At 46.4% G+C, this 17,232-nt stretch overlaps 7 protein-coding genes across 7 annotated transcripts; 5 read left to right on the top strand and 2 right to left on the bottom strand.

Annotated features, from left to right (window-relative positions):
• Positions 1–2,539: 2,539 nt before the first annotated feature.
• On the top strand, positions 2,540–4,795 carry F4822DRAFT_415992 (26S proteasome subunit RPN7-domain-containing protein). Its single transcript, XM_051459292.1, has 5 exons — positions 2,540–2,873; positions 2,931–2,975; positions 3,062–3,342; positions 3,394–4,158; positions 4,211–4,795. The coding sequence occupies exons 1-5, from the start codon at positions 2,804–2,806 to the stop codon at positions 4,439–4,441; spliced, it is 1,392 nt and encodes a 463-aa protein (XP_051310470.1). The 5' UTR covers positions 2,540–2,803; the 3' UTR covers positions 4,442–4,795.
• On the bottom strand, positions 4,796–6,170 carry F4822DRAFT_415990 (uncharacterized protein). The gene has a single exon (XM_051459291.1). The coding sequence runs from the start codon at positions 5,898–5,900 to the stop codon at positions 4,827–4,829; it is 1,074 nt and encodes a 357-aa protein (XP_051310469.1). The 5' UTR covers positions 5,901–6,170; the 3' UTR covers positions 4,796–4,826.
• Positions 6,171–6,332: 162 nt separating this feature from the next.
• On the top strand, positions 6,333–8,204 carry F4822DRAFT_415986 (Sin3 associated polypeptide p18-domain-containing protein). Its single transcript, XM_051459290.1, has 3 exons — positions 6,333–6,759; positions 6,849–7,694; positions 7,785–8,204. Exons 1-2 carry the CDS (start codon positions 6,695–6,697, stop codon positions 7,543–7,545), a joined length of 762 nt encoding a protein of 253 aa, XP_051310467.1. The 5' UTR covers positions 6,333–6,694; the 3' UTR covers positions 7,546–7,694; positions 7,785–8,204.
• On the top strand, positions 7,672–8,204 carry F4822DRAFT_415985 (uncharacterized protein). Its single transcript, XM_051459289.1, has 2 exons — positions 7,672–7,694; positions 7,782–8,204. The coding sequence occupies exon 2, from the start codon at positions 7,835–7,837 to the stop codon at positions 8,063–8,065; it is 231 nt and encodes a 76-aa protein (XP_051310468.1). The 5' UTR covers positions 7,672–7,694; positions 7,782–7,834; the 3' UTR covers positions 8,066–8,204.
• Positions 8,205–8,423: 219 nt separating this feature from the next.
• F4822DRAFT_415983 (NADH:ubiquinone oxidoreductase 6.6kD subunit) lies at positions 8,424–9,112 on the bottom strand. The gene is made up of 4 exons (XM_051459288.1): positions 8,999–9,112; positions 8,895–8,930; positions 8,687–8,802; positions 8,424–8,600 (listed from the first exon to the last, which is right to left on the bottom strand). Exons 1-4 carry the CDS (start codon positions 9,018–9,020, stop codon positions 8,547–8,549), a joined length of 228 nt encoding a protein of 75 aa, XP_051310466.1. The 5' UTR covers positions 9,021–9,112; the 3' UTR covers positions 8,424–8,546.
• Positions 9,113–10,763, top strand: F4822DRAFT_415980 (putative glutathione S-transferase). Its single transcript, XM_051459287.1, has 2 exons — positions 9,113–9,731; positions 9,791–10,763. Exons 1-2 carry the CDS (start codon positions 9,694–9,696, stop codon positions 10,542–10,544), a joined length of 792 nt encoding a protein of 263 aa, XP_051310465.1. The 5' UTR covers positions 9,113–9,693; the 3' UTR covers positions 10,545–10,763.
• Positions 10,764–11,919: 1,156 nt separating this feature from the next.
• F4822DRAFT_438485 (uncharacterized protein) lies at positions 11,920–14,508 on the top strand (the record flags this gene model as incomplete). The annotated part of the gene is made up of 1 exon (XM_051462524.1): positions 11,920–14,508. The coding sequence occupies one exon, from the start codon at positions 11,920–11,922 to the stop codon at positions 14,506–14,508; it is 2,589 nt and encodes an 862-aa protein (XP_051310464.1).
• Positions 14,509–17,232: the final 2,724 nt, after the last annotated feature.

Raw genomic sequence — 17,232 nt, 5'->3', positions numbered from 1 at the left:
GTAAGTTTGGACTTGTCAATATCATAAACGTTTATTAGTCTCTTCAACGTTACGTATATGTAACCTAGGTACTTGTATTGTACAGTATCTTTCAAGTAAAAGCAGCATCATATTTCCTACCTAGACACACATATGTATGTAAGCACACATACAAGTAGGACTTCAGTCCTTCACTTTTTTGGTACCACGGATTGCCGATTGGTTATCCAATTTGTGATTGTTCCTTGTCCGTTGAAGTTTGCTGGAGGCCTCTAGTCTGAGTTAGTCCACCCAAGCGTACACAGTATTAAGATAACTAAGGTATCTCGATTCTGAGTTGACTTACACAGTTCTTAATACACGTAAGATGTAATGTTCATCTGGGGAGCCTGACGAAACCGAGTTTAACTCGGAAGTTTTGGATCATCGGCCAATGAGCACCTATAATAATACAGGACCTAAACCTACAAGGTCTTCATCTCTGACATCTTCCCGAATATTCGGAAATGTCTCGGCGTGGGATGATTCTATAATGACTAGGAATCGCTACTAAGGTTCTGACCAATATGTCACTATGTGTAAGGCTGAGTTTGATAAACCTTGGCTTCATCTACACTGATGAAAATGACTTTGTTAGGAATGGATATATGGTTGGTTGAGTTATTAGTGATATAGCGATATGTAGCCCCATTCTTTCTCTGGATTTGCGTCTTCCTGATCTTATGTTACGTGCTCATCTAATTAGTTACCCGGATTATCTGCGACCTTGCAGATACTAATACCAACCCTCTGATTTTTCGTATTGGGAATTCTTTGGACGAAACGAATATGTGACTGACTATTTTCATGTACGGAGCACAGTGGTCTTTTTAGCGCGTCGACGATACAACAACTAATCGCGTTCAGTGAATGACCAGGTACACAGGGTACCATTGCAGGTCTCATCATCCACGCGGAAGACTTATGGCGGTCTTGGCATGCTTTAGACCTTGGAAAAAGCAATTCTCCTACTCGTGAGCCGGTCCTGCGCTACAGTGTTAGTGCAGCGGACTCGAAAAGCAAAAAGATGTAGATGAGGCTAAAGGAACAAAGATAGAAATCATTACTATCCGGGTATCGATCATCTACTATTGAGATGTCTTTAACTTGGCAATACCTGGGTATACGTAGTATCTCTTTCTATCCTTGCCGGTGTATCATATAGTAGCTTAAGGGGGGGTACGTACAGGCTAATACGATGCCTCTTATTGTTGAAGCCGAGCAAGATACAGAGGAACCGGAAAACCGGCACACCGTCGTCTTGGCCCTCTCCACCGACAAGGCTCCTATCAATCGGAATGGCCGATTATTGGAGCTCACGTCACCGTGCAAGGCCAAACCTGAAGCTTGGCAGCATTCAAGACATGAATCTCATTTAGGTCCACTACGGAGAGAGGAAAAAAGAAGGAAGAATTAGGATAGCGATAGGGCATTTTGTGACAAGACGCATCAGCAACCCTCGGGTTCCGCAGGAAATCCGGGTTTGTCTTACACTTACACAGTCTTCCCAAATGCAATAATTCAATAATGGGAATTTGGTGTCGCATCTCCGTAGAAGTACATACCTCGTCAATCCCATGTCCCGTTCATGTATGAAATCCCCTAATCGGCCAAATTCGGTGTAATAGAAAAATTAGGTGGCTGTTATGGTTGATGAACATGCCGCATATGCTCGCTCCTTGTGAATTGGAATCTACCTGGTCTCTCAATATAACAACCGTAAAACGCATCCTCTCCTATTAAAATCATAAAGTAGACAATTCCTTATCCTAGCATCCGCATGATAAGAATAAAAATAGTTTGGGGTTTGACAAAGGATGGCGACGCTAGAGATGAAAAACACAGTACGTTCGTGTGAATACTGTGAATACATGCGCGAAAGGTAGTAGCAGTAATAGACCATGTCCCTACCTGTATGCGCTTTTCCTAGCGTAAATTTCCACTCGGACGATGTTATATCACTATAGACTCATAGATAGATTAGTCTAGGATCACTTATAGGTTGTTTTAGTTATTATTCCCAACTTCCATTACTGTTGGTTTCTGTTTCTGTGCGTAACAAGATTATAAGCCATCGCTTGGCAGCAGTTGAGTTGAGAGCGCTGCTCTAAGTATCATGCTAGTTAATTGGTTCGTTCGTGTCAGTGATGGTACATTGATGTAAGACTTAGCAATGGTATTCGACAAGATGGGGGTGGCCGAGTTTTATTTGCGCGGAATCCTTAATATAGAAGGATCTTCGGTCCCTCGTGCTATGAAAATTAAGCCACTTTGCTTTATTTCTGCTGTAGCTTGTCCGACATTGAAGAAGTGGCATAGATGAGGCTGTGATATGAATAGAGTTGAAAGTCTTGGTGTGGATGTGAGATTGGTGATGGTCCTATCAAGTCTCACAAAGTTTACTGAATACACACCATCCCCGCTTTAAGCCCTACGCCCACGTACCTGGGTCAATGTCCAATAGAATCTCGCATTGCGGATGTGAGTCTGATAAGATAAGAGGTGAGTTAAGCCGATAGGGAAAGCGTCCAAGCTACCCCGCCAAAATACCTAGGTACCTAGGCAGACGTAGCTTTTTCGTGTTATACGTCGATTGCGATTGCCTTTGCCTTATTGAACCCTACCTTGAACAACTTTAAACCTTAGCTACTTAACATAAATACACACACGCGGGTTAAGCTACCGGAAACATCATTGTCAATTTTTTTTCTCGGACATTTAATTCTACATATCATCAAAATCACACATCGAGCAACTAGATCATCGCTAAAGTAGTGCCGGCACCATGGCCGCCGAACAGCATCTACTCGCCTACTTTACCGCCATGGACAACCAGGGAGGAATCATCATTAAAGGTACGATGCACATTGAAACAAGCTATTCAGAGATTTGCTAACATTAGTACTCTATAGATCCCCCCAAACTCGATCTCGATCTATACATATCCAACTACAAAGGTTCGTTATCCCCGCCATGTCCGTTCCATTTCCCAGCTTCGCTGGTCCGTTTGTTACAGCAACAAGCATCTCACCCGCTTTGACAGGTCGCACACGGTTCGAGAGACTCTTATTGATCGGCCAATGCTCCGTACCGTTATGTGTCGACGCTTTAAAAGCTGCCGTAGCCGAAGCCAAAAGCGGTAAAGATATCCAACGATACAAAGACGCCTTCGAATGTATCCGCCTTGCTGCCCCCCATGAGCCCGAGGCCAGATGGGATGAAGCCTGGGTCGCCGCGACGGACAAGTCAAATAAGACCGAGACGCAGCGACTTGAGACCGAACTTAAGGGTTATAAGAACAACCTAGTTAAAGAAAGCATCAGGGTACGAAGTCACGCCTAATTTTATTAGAACAAGTAATGCTAATAATCTTAGATTGGCCACCGCGACCTTGGCGAACATTTAGAGGCCGTCGGGGACTTAAATGCTGCTTCCGAGACCTACATTAAGATGCGACCCGATGCCAGTACCCAGTCCCACATTCAAGACGTAGGAAAACATGTCGTGAGCATCATGTTACAAAAGCGAGATTGGACCGGTGTGCTGGCAAACGTCAACAAGGTTCTAGTGGTCAACATCGGCAATGAAGAGCAGAGTTCCGAGCAGCCTTACCAGAGAATGGTTGCTGGTCTGGCATATCTTGGGAACGGCAAGTACCACGAAGCTGCCAGGAACTTCCTTGAGGTTGGGGATCCGATCGTTTGTCAGAAATATAACGACGTCGCCAGCCCCAATGATGTCGCTACGTATGGTGGACTTTTGGCACTCGCTTCGATGGACCGATTGGAGTTGCAATCTCGAGTTCTAGACAACTCTAACTTCAGAAACTACTTGGAACTCGAACCACATATCCGTAAAGCTGTCTCTATGTTCGTCAATGGGCGATACTCAGCCTGCCTGGAAATCCTCGAGTCATACCGGAACGATTACCTCCTTGATCTCTATCTTCAGAAGCATGTTTCGGTACTCTTCTCCAAGATTCGCAACAAGTGCATCGTCCAGTACTTCTTGCCGTTCTCATGCGTCACTCTCGACACAATGAACGCTGTCTTTAGCAAACCTGGGGAATCTATCGAACCAGAACTTGTTAACATGATCAAGAGCGGAGCCTTGAACGCGCGGATCAACACTATTGATAGGGTGAGTAAGAATAATTATTTGATAGTACTAAATTGCTAAGATGTCGATTCAGCTCCTCGTTGCGGTCTCCACCAATTCCCGAGCTGCTATGCAGAAAAAGGCCCTAGATGCAGCGAATAACTACGAGAAAGAAATCCTAGAGCGAATTCGACGAATGAATATCGCGGCGGCAGATCTCGAAGTCAAGGGGTACCGAAAAGGATTTGGCACTCTTCCTGGCGTAAATGATCTTTTCCCGGATGATTCTCGACGGCAGCTGGGTTCTAGCGAGGCGACGGCTTAGAAAGGACTTGCGCCAATGTAGGACGGCAAGCCTGAGAGGCCGGGTACTGAGCTAAGTATAAGACAGCTCCTGGCGAAGGCACGAATTCCGAGATGGAAGTGAACGAAAGTATCAAGAAAATCAGCACTGGTAGGTATAACTTGTAATCGACAAGGGCGGAAACTACTTAGATGCTGCATAGGTAGGCACAGATATGACCTATTCGCCACTAAGGAGTTGCTAGGATAAAGGCGTTACGGGCACTGCATCAGAATCATTAAGGAACGCTTTACGAAGTGACGTGGAGATGGCTAGACGTGCCATTCGAGAGTATGAGATTCATGAAAATACCCTATGATTAGGTAGCCTCGGAATTAGATATATTCTTATTCTATAATCTACCGCATTATCCCATCAACTGTCTGATATCTTCAGGTGGCCATCGCACTTGAGCGAACGTAAGACACCTTTTAATACTCTGCAAGTACTTCCTCGTAACTTCATCACTCATAATGTGACCCCTCTCACCATCATGCAACTTTTCTCGCGCACTTCGCTCGTGGATACCCACCATTGTAACACCGATAGGCCATGCTGCCTTACCGATACTTAGTCGTAGGTATCCATCATTGGCATCGACGTAACGCCGTTCTTGTGCTGCTTGTACAATCTCGACCACGGGTTTTATGATGTCGTCTTCCAGATCGCCTTTCTCAAACCGTCGGAATAGAGGGACCATATTATCCCGACTCGATACCATAGCGTTGACAGCAGCCTTCCCCGCGAACGTATCGCGAGAGTCTCGTTCTCGTTCTTCCCGCGCGAGCGCTGCCTCCCATTCTCGAAGTACCATCGTAAAATACGATGCCAATTGTCGGAATAAGTACTGTCGTCCAGCCTTGTCTTGCGGTATCGAGGCCGCGTCGACTTTCATATCCTTCTCCTCAACCAACTTCAGCGTCGTCGGTATGGGGCCTGCCGTCACCGTAGTAGTGAGACGTTTATACCTCTTCAACCTCGCGCGATGCGTCTCCCCGAACAGCGTAACTGGGTGTCCCAACTCGCGCAGCTTAGCTACGAGTTCATCATCGGGTATATCTTCTTCCTCCACACTGCCCTCGCGACTTCCATTCGCACTATCCTCCTTCACCAACTCCGGGAGTCCCAATCGTTTCCGTCGCTGCCGTTCTTCCTCCGCGGCTTGCTCTTCTCGTCTGCGTCGTGTTTCTTCTTCGAGCTTCCGCCGTTTTTCTTCCCGCGCACGAGACTCGGTGGCGGCTTCTTCGTCGCGTTTGCGCTTTTCCAAGGCTTTGGCTTGGCGCTTTTCCTCAAGCGCTTTTTGTTCCGCGAGGTAGGCTGCTTCGCGTTGAGCCTCGGCTTCGGAACGGCGGATGTATTTTTTGCTGGTGGAGGATGAATCATCGGTGGGTTTAGGAGATGCCTTGGCCAGTTCTTTGGACATGAGGGCTGCGAAGTCCATGGTGATAGGTGTGTTGGGGCGTCGCGGGACGCGGATCACTATGGGGGTGTGGTGTTATGGATTGTTGGATTGGGGTTTTAAATGGGAATAAGTTTCAGCTATATGATCGACGGTATGGGCTCGTAGATAATTGGGTGTGTTGAAGAATGGTGTTTTTGTATGAATTATTTGAATTATTTAGGTATGAAGATTGGAGGGGATGGCAGGCGGGATTCACTAATTGAATTATCTATGGGGAAAAGAAACACACTATGGAGCCCTGGAGAAAGTTCTCCAGCGCATTATGGGGAACAACAGAGCCTCGGGAGTAGGTACCTAACGATATCGGCGAATTATGCGGGAAAGACCGACATGCAAAGCTACGTGGTTACATCACCGCACGCGTTGCGATGCGTTGCGGGCACTAAAAACCCCTAAATTTCTAGGGTATATGTAGTGGGGTGGGACCTTATAACTCTATTTAACTTGCGCCCACAGCGGTTTCTCCCCTTTGTAGGTATTAATCTTATCGGTGAAGCTGCGGGCTCCCGCGTTTGCTTTCGCTCCTAAAACATTAGAAATCTGGATTCTGCATTTGGAGCTTGTTCAACAAACGGCTCCGACGTCCTCGGCTTTGAAGATCTGAATTTCGAAACCGCATTATTTATTCACTCTTCACAAATCACTCCTTTCTAGAATTCAACTACGTCAACTTGTTTTCGTAGCAACATGATATAACAGTGTCTACTAGGTTGTCCCCCCGAAGGTGCTACTCGGACACCACCACTAACCACCTTCTACCACCATCACTAACCATGGATCGTCACACAACACCGCCGTTTATGCTACGGCTATTCTATCGAACCGGCGCGTTTCACAGGTAAGTTGGGATGAACCAGTCAGTTGGCCAACTGGACAACTAGTAGGGGTTCCTCTAGGATTGCTTTCAACTCACACGAGATCTTCTAGACCCGACGAGTTCACTACGTCACCTCTTCCGCCGCATATCACCATCCACACCTGGCCCGATTGCACTTTAACAGAACTCACATACATCATCGCCGCCGCGAGACCTGGCCTCCTCCCCGACCCAGCTATTGGCACGCGCCTAGTCTTCCGTCTCATATTCCCCGATACACGAGGCAGCAACGCCGTCGCCGCGGGCCACCATAGCGCTTCTGCAAAATACACTGTCAAAGACTTGGGGAGTGTAGTAATAGGGGGTGGTAGTGGGGGCAACGGGAATCGGGGAAGAGGTCTGGATCCCGAGGACCCAGAGGCTGAGGGTGGGGAGGATCCAGACGCTGCTGGGGTTGATAATGATGGTGACAAGACCCTAGGAGAGTCTAGGTTCGTTGTTGGTGATTATATCTCTTGCGCTGTCCTACACCCGCTGCCTGATGGGTCTGTTGCGCCTGCATCTAGTGCTAGGACTGGCCCTAGTACCAACCCCAGAGAACCCAGATACTCTGCGGGAAGACCTCCAAGCGGCTCGTTTGGGAGCAGGGAGCATGAAAACGGGCATGTTCGACCTGGTAGGTCAAGGAACAGCGGAAGAGGATTCGATGGGTTTGGTAACATACCCATGGGTGAGTGGAGAAGAGGAGAAAGACTACCTGACCCGCCTGCAATGGGCCGAGGTAGAGGAGGAAGACAACGGTTTTGATATACCGTGGATGTCATCATGGTGGTGTGGCTTACGATGGCCTCTAAGATGGGGGACGGCCGGGTTCCAAATCAGACCGGTAGACAATGGATGGTAGAAAAAATATGGGAAGAATGGTATAGATATGTTCCGTGAGGACCAATGAAAGAGTGAGTAAGCTATTCATTCTTCATCTCTTGAACGCCGTAGTTGGGTACTACATACCACAAGTTCAACGATATTTACTAACTTACAAGCAGATCGCAACACTATGTCTGAGCTTCGCTGCTAGACGCGAATTGATACCCGAATGCTCCGTTTGACATTCAACAAAGAAATCATTGCAGATACCCAACATCGCCTGCAGTTTTGTACTTTTTCACATTTCATATTTCTGATGATATTGCATAGTTTGGGGTCTGGTGCATGGGAATTGGGTGAGGGAGCATTTGCATCATTAAAAGTTTGCTATATCATTTCTTATTCGATGGGTGTTATTATTTATCTCAACTTTATATGGCAGCATTTTATCACCAATTGACATGGCCTATCATGGCAATTATGAGTGACTTCTATTCTACTTCGTGAAAGGATCATAGTTTGTGAGAGGGAACAATTTACGACATCAATCGATTTAAATTTATCTCCCATCTAGAAAAATATGCCCATTGCCAGTTGCCGATTCAGTTAGAGTGAGTAGTGTTGAAATAAGAAAATAGAATTGTCGAGGTTTTGGACTGTATATCAAGACGCAAGACCAACATGGGAATATACCTACATCTCTCCTACTACCTTTATCTTCCCGGCGGGAGTATAAAATATACCTAGAGAGCTTTTGAGGTATACGGCTAGAATACTAGGGCACCAGGGCAAAACACCGGGTCCTTTAACAATCACTTCCAGGCACATGGTGGTATTCCTCAACCGACGCGGAGGTTCATTTGTTGACCAAGTTTATTGAATTTCCACAATGCATTTATCCTTATATACAATCGTCCCCGTTTCTCTTTTACGAACATCCTTTAAAATTCACTGATAAGGTCGCCCTTCCTCTTCGCACGGAAATCCCACTTGCCCTAGATTCAGAGTCTTGCGTTAGCAATCTAGGTTTCGAATAATCTTGGGCTAGATGGGCTATAGTAGGATGAGTCCAGTTACCCACATCGGCCTTGTATGCAATGATGCCGAGGATAGTCGGTACGGCAACGACGAATGCGAAATTGATACGAGCGCTTCGGGCAGTCCATCGGAAGTATTGGTGACGGTTCGTGGTCATGGCTACGATGGACGAATTAGCTTCCCTCTATCATCCTTCAACCTATCATCTACACTCTTGGGAGCGACCGTCGTGAGGAAATGGGTAAACGTACTTCCCAGCTTCTGGATGGCCGGGTCCAACGCCATGCCTATTATCGATGTCAGCTTTGTTGTTCCTAATCAAATGTCGCAATTGAGGTGTCGCGGGTGGACATACGGTAGTGCTGTACGCCCGCCATCTTGACGTAGATAGGCAGTCGCCGTGCACTGAATGGATTGTGTATGTGTGGTTGTTTTGGGGCAATCTACTTGGATTGACCTGAGTTAATTGAAGCTTCGATTGATTAAAGGTGCTCGGATGGCTTGACACTTGATATGTGGGGTTGTAACTAGCCACAGGTGGCTTGCTCAACTTTGCTTATTAAACCTTGGAATTCCAAGATTTTGCCAAGTCTCAGCTGCTAGGAACGCTACATGCCAAGAATTCAGCGACCATAGTTCTTCATTTAATTCATGTCGTCAGAAATTAATTTATACCTTAGGTAGGTACATAATGACATAAACTCTAATGCTATCGGAAATAGCACTACTAAATTCGAAAGATACTAGTATCTGACATAACATCTGTAAATTAACGATCATATCCTCTGTGCTCTCCGTTGACAATTGAAATTCTATGATGTAGCCAACAAAGCTATAAGGAATAAAAAGGAAACCTACCTCGGTAGCTTCTGCTAGTGATACAAAGCTTAGCCTAGCTCAGGCTACACATAGAGAATCCTTCTCACCAACTGTGACTCAAATTCCAAGTTAAATAGTCATCTCTTTAACACTTCGACCTTATCAATTACATAAAGTCTTCCTGTCCTGATACTATAATACATATCATACCTAAATCCCCTATTAGCGATCATGACAACTGAAGAGCAGCCCAAGATTAAGCTCTACTGGTGTGTTGTCTCAACATTCATGACAATCGCGAATCAGTTTGTTGCTAACAATTGATCAGGCTGGAGCAATCTCGCGCCCAGAATATCCTATGGCTTCTCGAGGAACTCAATGTGACTTACGAAATTGAAACATTCCATCGGGTGAACAGATTTGCTCCTCCCGAATTGAAGAAGATTCATCCGTTGGGCAAGTCACCCACAGTTACGATTACCCCTACGGGTTCTACGGACTCAGTCGTGCTGGCCGAAAGCGGGTTCATTGCTCAATATTTGAGTGAACATTTCAGTCAAGGAACCACCATGATGCCCAAACGCTGGAAGGACGGCCAAGAGGGCAAGGCTGGTGGTGAGACAGAGCAATGGCTCCGGTGGCAGTATTACCTTCATTACGCCGAGGGATCTTTAATGCCGATGCTCTTCCTATCAATGGTCCTAGGAGCGCTGAAGAGTACCCAAATTCCCTTCTTCATCCGCCCTATTACATCCATGGTCGCCAATCAGATTTTCAAAGGTCTTATCTTTCCTAATGTAAAGGCGCAATTGGAATTCCTTGAGCAGCAGCTAAATACTTCCGGAGGCGATTACCTATGTGGACCGGAGCTCACGGCTGCGGATGTGTTACTCAGTTTCGCATTGATTTCGGCGAAAGATAAATTCGAGACTTTCGGGTCATGGGAGGCTGGGGGTCCTAAAGCATTATTCCCCAAGTTCTTTGCATACATCGACAGGCTAGAGAATCATCCCGGTTATCTGAGATCGGTTGAGAAGGTTAAAGAAATTGATTCGACTCTGGGTATCAGATTTGAGACATAATCAAATGTGGAGGGTGTTCATTAAAATTCGCATTCGTTCCTAAGGGTTGCGATGATGCGAATTTTGTACGACGTATTCAATCCCGAGGTGCAAACGACATTTCTGATTGGCTGAAAACGAAAAAATTCACAATTTGGGGCGGGAGCTGAGAATGTACATCTGCAGTAGCGGTCAACCTAACAAACCTGCAATAATAAGAAGTGATTTCGTCAGTGTGCATAAAGCGACCAATAATCGTTGGAGAAAATAAGCCAATCCATTTCCGTAGTTCCCAAGGCGGCTGTGTGTCTTAGGACCCCCAATCCCGCAGATCGTCGTAGTGTGTTTATCCTTTTTCGCAAAAAGACATTTAAGATCACGATCATTGTTAGAGGATAATTAATACGAAAATTATACGAATAGCCTTAGCAAACATGTAACTGTATGCAAACTGTTGGCAGTTACAGTTTCTAGGCTGCTATCTTTTCATGTTGCTCTGTAAGCTTACACCGCCACCCGATTCGCTGGTTGGGTTTCCCTTTTTATCATTAGATGTAAGTGTTTATTGAAACATCAATGGTTGGCGATAAAGCTGAGCTTACCCACTACTTCCTTCGACGAAGCAATTTACAGGGGAACTGCGCCCAAATAATACCGAAAAAAAAAACCCAAGTTGGGGAAAAAGAAACATGGCAACATGGGGCTTTTAGTTCAGGCGGAAATAACCTTAGATCCTTTTCGAATGGGAGAGTACGTGTCATAGGGTAGAGGGGAGTTCTTACCTGGTTATACATGATTGATACGTGGTTACGCCTTGCTAGCGGGCATAGCGGCAGGAACAATCCCCATGTGAATACCTAACTTATTATTACTAAGGTTTGTTAAATTTGCTTAGGTCCAGACTCAATTAGACCCCGGTTTCTTATCAAATCATTCATTTTTATTTTTTATTTTTCTATTCCCTTGATTCACTTTTACAACCCCATTGTCTAGCCCAACCGGAAGGTATCTGGTGATAAAGCAGATGTCGGCCCCGTCAATCCCGACAAAGACCCAATACCGACCCGTCAACCTCTCCATCTTCGAATAGGCGTTGATGATTCGCATATAATAAATAGCAAACCCGCTCGACCCAAACTAGCGTGGACTACCAATACTCTCCGTTGCTATTTCCCCGAGTCACGAGCTTAACTTTTTAGATAAAATAATTCCCCTTCGCTTGAAAGCGCTATTAGTCGCCTCCCCGGTGCTTCCGGCCATGCGACCTTATCTGCTCGGTGGTTTATGATTTCTACCAAATGTTCAGTCGGAAGTTTTTTATTCACAATATCAGAACGGATGATTCAGATAGATCCATAAAGCCCAATTGGCAATGACATCGGCTGAATTGGGCAGTATGGCGACTACACCTCCACACCAGCCCCGGGACTCATCTCTGCTAGGTGTACGGGACCCACCTAGCCTAGTAGTTTCTGATGGAGAGGCGTCACCGACGTCTGATGGTGCAGCAGATGAAGAGCCGCTGTATATTGATCAGGATGACGCCCAATCTATTATCCAGCCGGCCTTGAGCCCCGCGGCCACGAGGCTCACGTTGCCGAAGACTCCTGCAGCCGAGAAGGCCGCAGCCTTGGAACGTCTACCCGGCGGTGGTCTATTCAGCGTTATTGAAGGAAGTGTAACTCCTGAAGCCGAGCCTTCGCCGTTACTAGGACCCTCTAAACCAACGGTGAATCAGCCGGCCACAGTCACGACCAAAGCTCCAACACGCCAAAACAGGGGCCTTTCTCTAGGCCAACTCCCATCGAGTTCTTCACCAATGTATAGATTTCCCTCACCATGGCAATCTGGTCCGAAGCAGATGGTGGTGCAAAACGAGGCTGGTCCAAAACCTGCCTTATCAAATGTGTTTGGTCAAAATAGACACCGTCGATCTTCATCCGGAGGAGCTGATGCTTTGAAGAGGATACGAGAAGCTTTACCTTCTATGCCCTCTATGCCTTCTATCTCGTTTCAGTCGTTCTTCTCGGGACCTTCCTCGTCCAAAAGCATAGGGCCTGATCCGAAAAGAGCTTTTCTTTCTCCCGACAGCGCAGCTGGGAATAATCATTATGCGGCTTCCCTCACCGAAGCATCGACTCTGACCCCCAGAAGTACAGCGCCACCGTCCAATAGGCAATCGCTGATGGCTTTATCTCTTCGTAGTGCTGAGGGCCCTGCTTTGTCTCGACCACCAAATCGACCGCGAGCAATGCGGAGGTCAACCTCCGATGAATCTATGCTTTATCATTCACTATCTAGGGTATCATCTTTCGGTGATGACGAAAGATGGGGCGACGTTCGGGAGCAAAAGAACAGCAGACTTAAGGCTATCACAGATAGCTGGGATAGACCGACATTCAAATTACCCCAGCTACCTCAACTACCAAACATCATACCGGCTCCTCTCAAGAAGAACTCATTACTAGGATTTGACCAGTCCGAGTCTTCTCTGCCTGGTGCAATGCGTAGTTCGACTTTCCTTGAAACCAGCCCATCGATTTTCCGAGATGACAATGCATCAGACTTGGATCGCGCTCTGGAACTACTTACAGGTGATATCGTGATTATGGGCGGATACCGAGGTTCTGTGCTAAGGTCTACAAGAACTAACCGCCAAGTTTGGGTACCAGTGAAGCTTGGGTTAAACATCCGAAAAGTAAATCTAGAAGTCGGCTTAGATCCTGAAGACGAAGAAAGGATGGAAGAGAGCATCTATGCATCCGGTATGCTCAAGAATATTGGACCGGTTGATATATCGAAGCGACTATTTAAAAGGCTAAGAGAATGCGAAAATGCTAAGGCGGGAAAACTTAGAGTATGGGATTACGGCTACGACTGGAGATTAAGTCCTCACTTGCTCTCACGGAAATTGACCGCCTTCCTCGAACAACTACCGTCGAATCAGGGAGTGGGCTCACCTGAAGACAAAGGAGCGCTTGTCGTTGCGCATAGTCTAGGAGGTCTTATTACACGTCATGCCGTAAATCAGCGTCCTGAGCTATTCTCGGGCGTGATTTACGCTGGTACACCACAGCGATGTATAAATATACTGGGACCGATCCGAAATGGAGACGCTGTACTCTTCAATGAGAAGGTTCTTACGGCACAAGTCAATTTCTCGTTAAGGACAACCTTCGTATTCCTACCAGAAGATGGTTTCTGTTTCATAAATAAAAACACCGGGGAGCAATATCCGGTCGATTTCTTCGACCCACAGCAATGGGTGAAATATGCCTGGAGTCCATTAATTGAGCCAGCGTTACCCGCCTACAGATCTCGTTCAAGCACATTTAGTTCATTACGGGAACTATCCGAGAGACTACCCACACCTTTAAGGAGCCGGGGGAATAGTGCGGCGAGCGAATCCCGGTCACCAACATGTAATCTCATTGCTGATGCGGCGCGAAAGGCGGAGGTCTCTAACGACAGGACATTAGCTCCACAGATGGGGACTCTACAGGGGGACTCAGGCGCAAGCGCTCAGCGCCAACATCTAGATCAGGACGCGGTAACACGCAGTCGTAATTTCACATACCTAAAGCGGACTTTAGCTGAGGTCAAGCAGTTCCGACTGGAGACAAAGCATCGGCCAGAGCATACAGAGTCGAATGCCTATCCGCCGCTGGCAGTGATTTACGGCAAGGAGGTGCCGACAGTGTGGGCAGCACACGTCCAATCACGGGAGGCGATCGCGTGCGCAGACGCGTACGATGAGCTCCTATTCCGCAGTGGCGATGGTGTCGTACTAGCCCGCGAGGCCATGTTACCCGAAGGATATGAGCTTGTGCGGGACGGTCGCATCAGCACTGACCGCGGTCACATCACGATCCTAGGCGATCTGGAGGCTGTCGGAAGGGCACTGGTGGCGGTAGTAAGGGGACGGAAGAAGGGAATCGGGCTTGGGATAAAGGGGGAAGATTTCACATCCCAGACAAGTGAATAGATTGGTTTCACGAGTTTAGATTGTCGAGAAAGGATACACGGGCAACCGGCAAAGAGATATAGATAAGGCAACAAGGCGGACTGGGTTTGTTTTAGAGCCGGGAGTTTTCGAGTGGATATTCCCTTTTGGACAACCGAGGCCTTCATATGGGCCATAGAATTCGAGGCATTTACATAGCATTACATGTTGTTACTATCATCGATGGCGAAAGGGGGGTTAACAGTACTAGTAGCTTTGTTCCAGCTCACGAAATAAAGCAGCGAGAGTTGAGTTAGATTCAGCCATGGACTATGTGTAACTCTATGAAAGGAAAGCATCGATATGATACAGGCGGTTGGCAGCTTATTCATATCCCTATAGACGTAAAGATCAACTCTTATCGCATGATCGGATATTGAATGAGGCTAATAAATATATTGGTGCTACGAAACTCGTATATTCCCTATCATGGCCCATGCCTAAGGTAATCTACCGTTAATAATGTCTACCTAGGTATTCGTATGCTACAGTGGAAATAGTCGCGTTTTTGTGTTTCCGATACATATGTTGCACGGGCTCGTATCCGTTGAGACTCGTGATCGCGTGGCCGCTTGGATATGTGGCACAAGCCTAAGATGGAGAGGATTTAGGTGAGACATATTCTATGTATCAATATCTTCCGTCGGTACCTAGTTAAACTAGGTAAGTCTTCCGTATAGCCAAGATAACAGCAGCCGGCGGCAATACCCGTTGGGATTTTGTCCAACTCGAACACAGACCTTCAACATATACTCCGGCTTGAGTCAAGCTAGACGAGATTTGGGATGGCAACACACGATCAAAGGAAACTGGTACCGAGCAATCGTCATCTCTCCTCTGCTACAGTAGTAAGCCGAGTTTCATCATAATGTAAATGAACCAGCATTAGCATAACTTCCGAAATCAACACCATTATCTTGTCCTGTGCGGCATAAATAAACATATTACCCTGCAGCCTCGTGGCGCTGCCTAGCTAATACTTTTTTTTTTTGCTCCGATCGCACGTACCACACATAATCCTTAACTTTTTCTCCCACAGGGATGTCAAAGGGGATTCGTGTTATGTGTCTCAAAACTTTTTCGGCACTCGATGAGTATGGGTGACTAAACATCCTTTGCGGAGACGAAAGCTCGCGGAGTAAGACGCCACCGCAGATACCTACCTACTTGCACTTCCTGCACTTGGAGGATTTCCCTGCGCGTACCGGACAGATGGGTTACGCTCGCTTCATCTGCAGTGCTTCTCAGCTGAAGAGATGGGATCCCCTTGCCTTGGCCCTTCTAGAAGCATGGCCATGAATAATATCAATTGGATCGCATGGTATCCCTAATATCTAAACGTTAATTTAGCCGACGAGAAGAGTCCTGCGGTAGATATATATATCTTTTTAATGTCGTGGATGGGTATGAGTAGCGCCTATGAAAGGGTATCTCCACCTGAAAACCTCCACTTCAGGGCTCGTAAGCGCGGTATGTACTTTTTCGGGTAGGCATATGTATGGCGTAACTCCTTGTGTTTTAGACCCCAGGTTACAGGCTATGTGGCGGCGCGGATTATCTTCCCTTGCTGATGAGTGACGACAGCATGTGATATCGATGTGAAGGGAGTGGTCTCCTGAAGCACCAACACGATTCCTGTGACCTGTTTATATAAACGGAAGGATGGGGTATGGGTACCTACCTCGAGGACAAAGCAACCTACAACTGCTGAATATTCTATTTCTGACTTCTTTTTTTTTCGTTGCCGCGCGGCAAATTGCAAAGGGAACTATACCTCATGGAGTAGTGTAAAAATAATAATGATAAAAATATACCTGTATATATTGCCCGGACCATCTAGCCTTCTAGGCCAAACCCACCTGACTACCTCATATATAGATACATTAACCTATAGTTGCAACAGATCATGAATAGGTATGTATTTCGTAATGCGGGATGGCCCTTAATAGAGCGCCTCCACGGAGCTTTCATGCTTCTTCCCCCAGGTTAACTGATCGGGGAACGAGATCTTGCTACAACGCTTTGATTTTTAATTTGAAGGGGGAATGCATACTTATCACAATTCCCCTTTCATAAAATCAATATACGACATCGCATTACTACCTGCTTCCAATAGCGCCTCGGTGATAAGATCTTACCTACAGATTTTCGAAATCTGAGACATCTACTTTCGTCGGACTTTGGGGAGGATTAATAGATTAATAAGAAATAAAACAAAATGAAAAGGGAAAAAAAAGGAAAGCAAGAAAGAAAGAAAAGTCACTGGGCAAGGTTCATTGGACACGAGCCAAGGGTTCGCGTTTCAACTTTGTAAAGGCGCTTACAAACCTGAAGCTGTGCTGCGCCCAACCAGCCATCGGCAATTCATTGCTTCGTCCTTTCATATCCCTTCATAAAAAACCCACACACGTGGTATGTGTGAGAGAGGCGCAAATCTTGCTCTTCCTCATTTCCAATGTTGTCATCCGGTCTGGGCTTTTTGGGGCTTACGATGTCATTGATGATGATGAATGCTGATGATCGGTTTATTGGAGAAGTTCCAACAGGCCTATCCTATGTAGTAAAGTAAGTGACTGTACATACATGGCTCCGTACTTGGTAGACGCAGGGGTTTTTTACGCCTTATGTATTGCGCTATGCTGTGAACATAAATCACGATTCACAAGGCGATCAACAGGGGATTTCAGACAAGACCGCCCCTCGGCC

Source organism: Hypoxylon trugodes (assembly GCF_022578975.1).
Source record: "Hypoxylon trugodes strain CBS 135444 unplaced genomic scaffold F4822scaffold_9, whole genome shotgun sequence".
Lineage (NCBI taxonomy): Eukaryota > Fungi > Ascomycota > Sordariomycetes > Xylariales > Hypoxylaceae > Hypoxylon > Hypoxylon trugodes.
Note: the sequence above shows the minus strand (reverse complement) of the source record. Positions and strands in the feature narration are given on the sequence as shown.

Excerpts from the sequence above, each read along its gene's own strand:
- F4822DRAFT_415992 (XM_051459292.1), top strand. The coding sequence starts at position 2,804 with ATGGCCGCCGAACAGCATCTACTCGCCTACTTTACCGCCATGGACAAC. Across the intron at positions 2,874-2,930 it reads GGGAGGAATCATCATTAAAG|ATCCCCCCAAACTCGATCTC; the intron begins GTACGATGCACA and ends AGTACTCTATAG. Across the intron at positions 2,976-3,061 it reads ATACATATCCAACTACAAAG|GTCGCACACGGTTCGAGAGA; the intron begins GTTCGTTATCCC and ends CCGCTTTGACAG.
- F4822DRAFT_415990 (XM_051459291.1), bottom strand. The coding sequence starts at position 5,900 with ATGGACTTCGCAGCCCTCATGTCCAAAGAACTGGCCAAGGCATCTCCT.
- F4822DRAFT_415986 (XM_051459290.1), top strand. The coding sequence starts at position 6,695 with ATGGATCGTCACACAACACCGCCGTTTATGCTACGGCTATTCTATCGA. Across the intron at positions 6,760-6,848 it reads CGAACCGGCGCGTTTCACAG|ACCCGACGAGTTCACTACGT; the intron begins GTAAGTTGGGAT and ends GAGATCTTCTAG.
- F4822DRAFT_415985 (XM_051459289.1), top strand. The coding sequence starts at position 7,835 with ATGCTCCGTTTGACATTCAACAAAGAAATCATTGCAGATACCCAACAT.
- F4822DRAFT_415983 (XM_051459288.1), bottom strand. The coding sequence starts at position 9,020 with ATGGCGGGCGTACAGCACTACC. Across the intron at positions 8,803-8,894 it reads GGCCATCCAGAAGCTGGGAA|CCATGACCACGAACCGTCAC; the intron begins GTACGTTTACCC and ends CGTCCATCGTAG. Across the intron at positions 8,601-8,686 it reads TCATTGCATACAAGGCCGAT|GGCAAGTGGGATTTCCGTGC; the intron begins GTGGGTAACTGG and ends CTCTGAATCTAG.
- F4822DRAFT_415980 (XM_051459287.1), top strand. The coding sequence starts at position 9,694 with ATGACAACTGAAGAGCAGCCCAAGATTAAGCTCTACTG. Across the intron at positions 9,732-9,790 it reads CCCAAGATTAAGCTCTACTG|GCTGGAGCAATCTCGCGCCC; the intron begins GTGTGTTGTCTC and ends ACAATTGATCAG.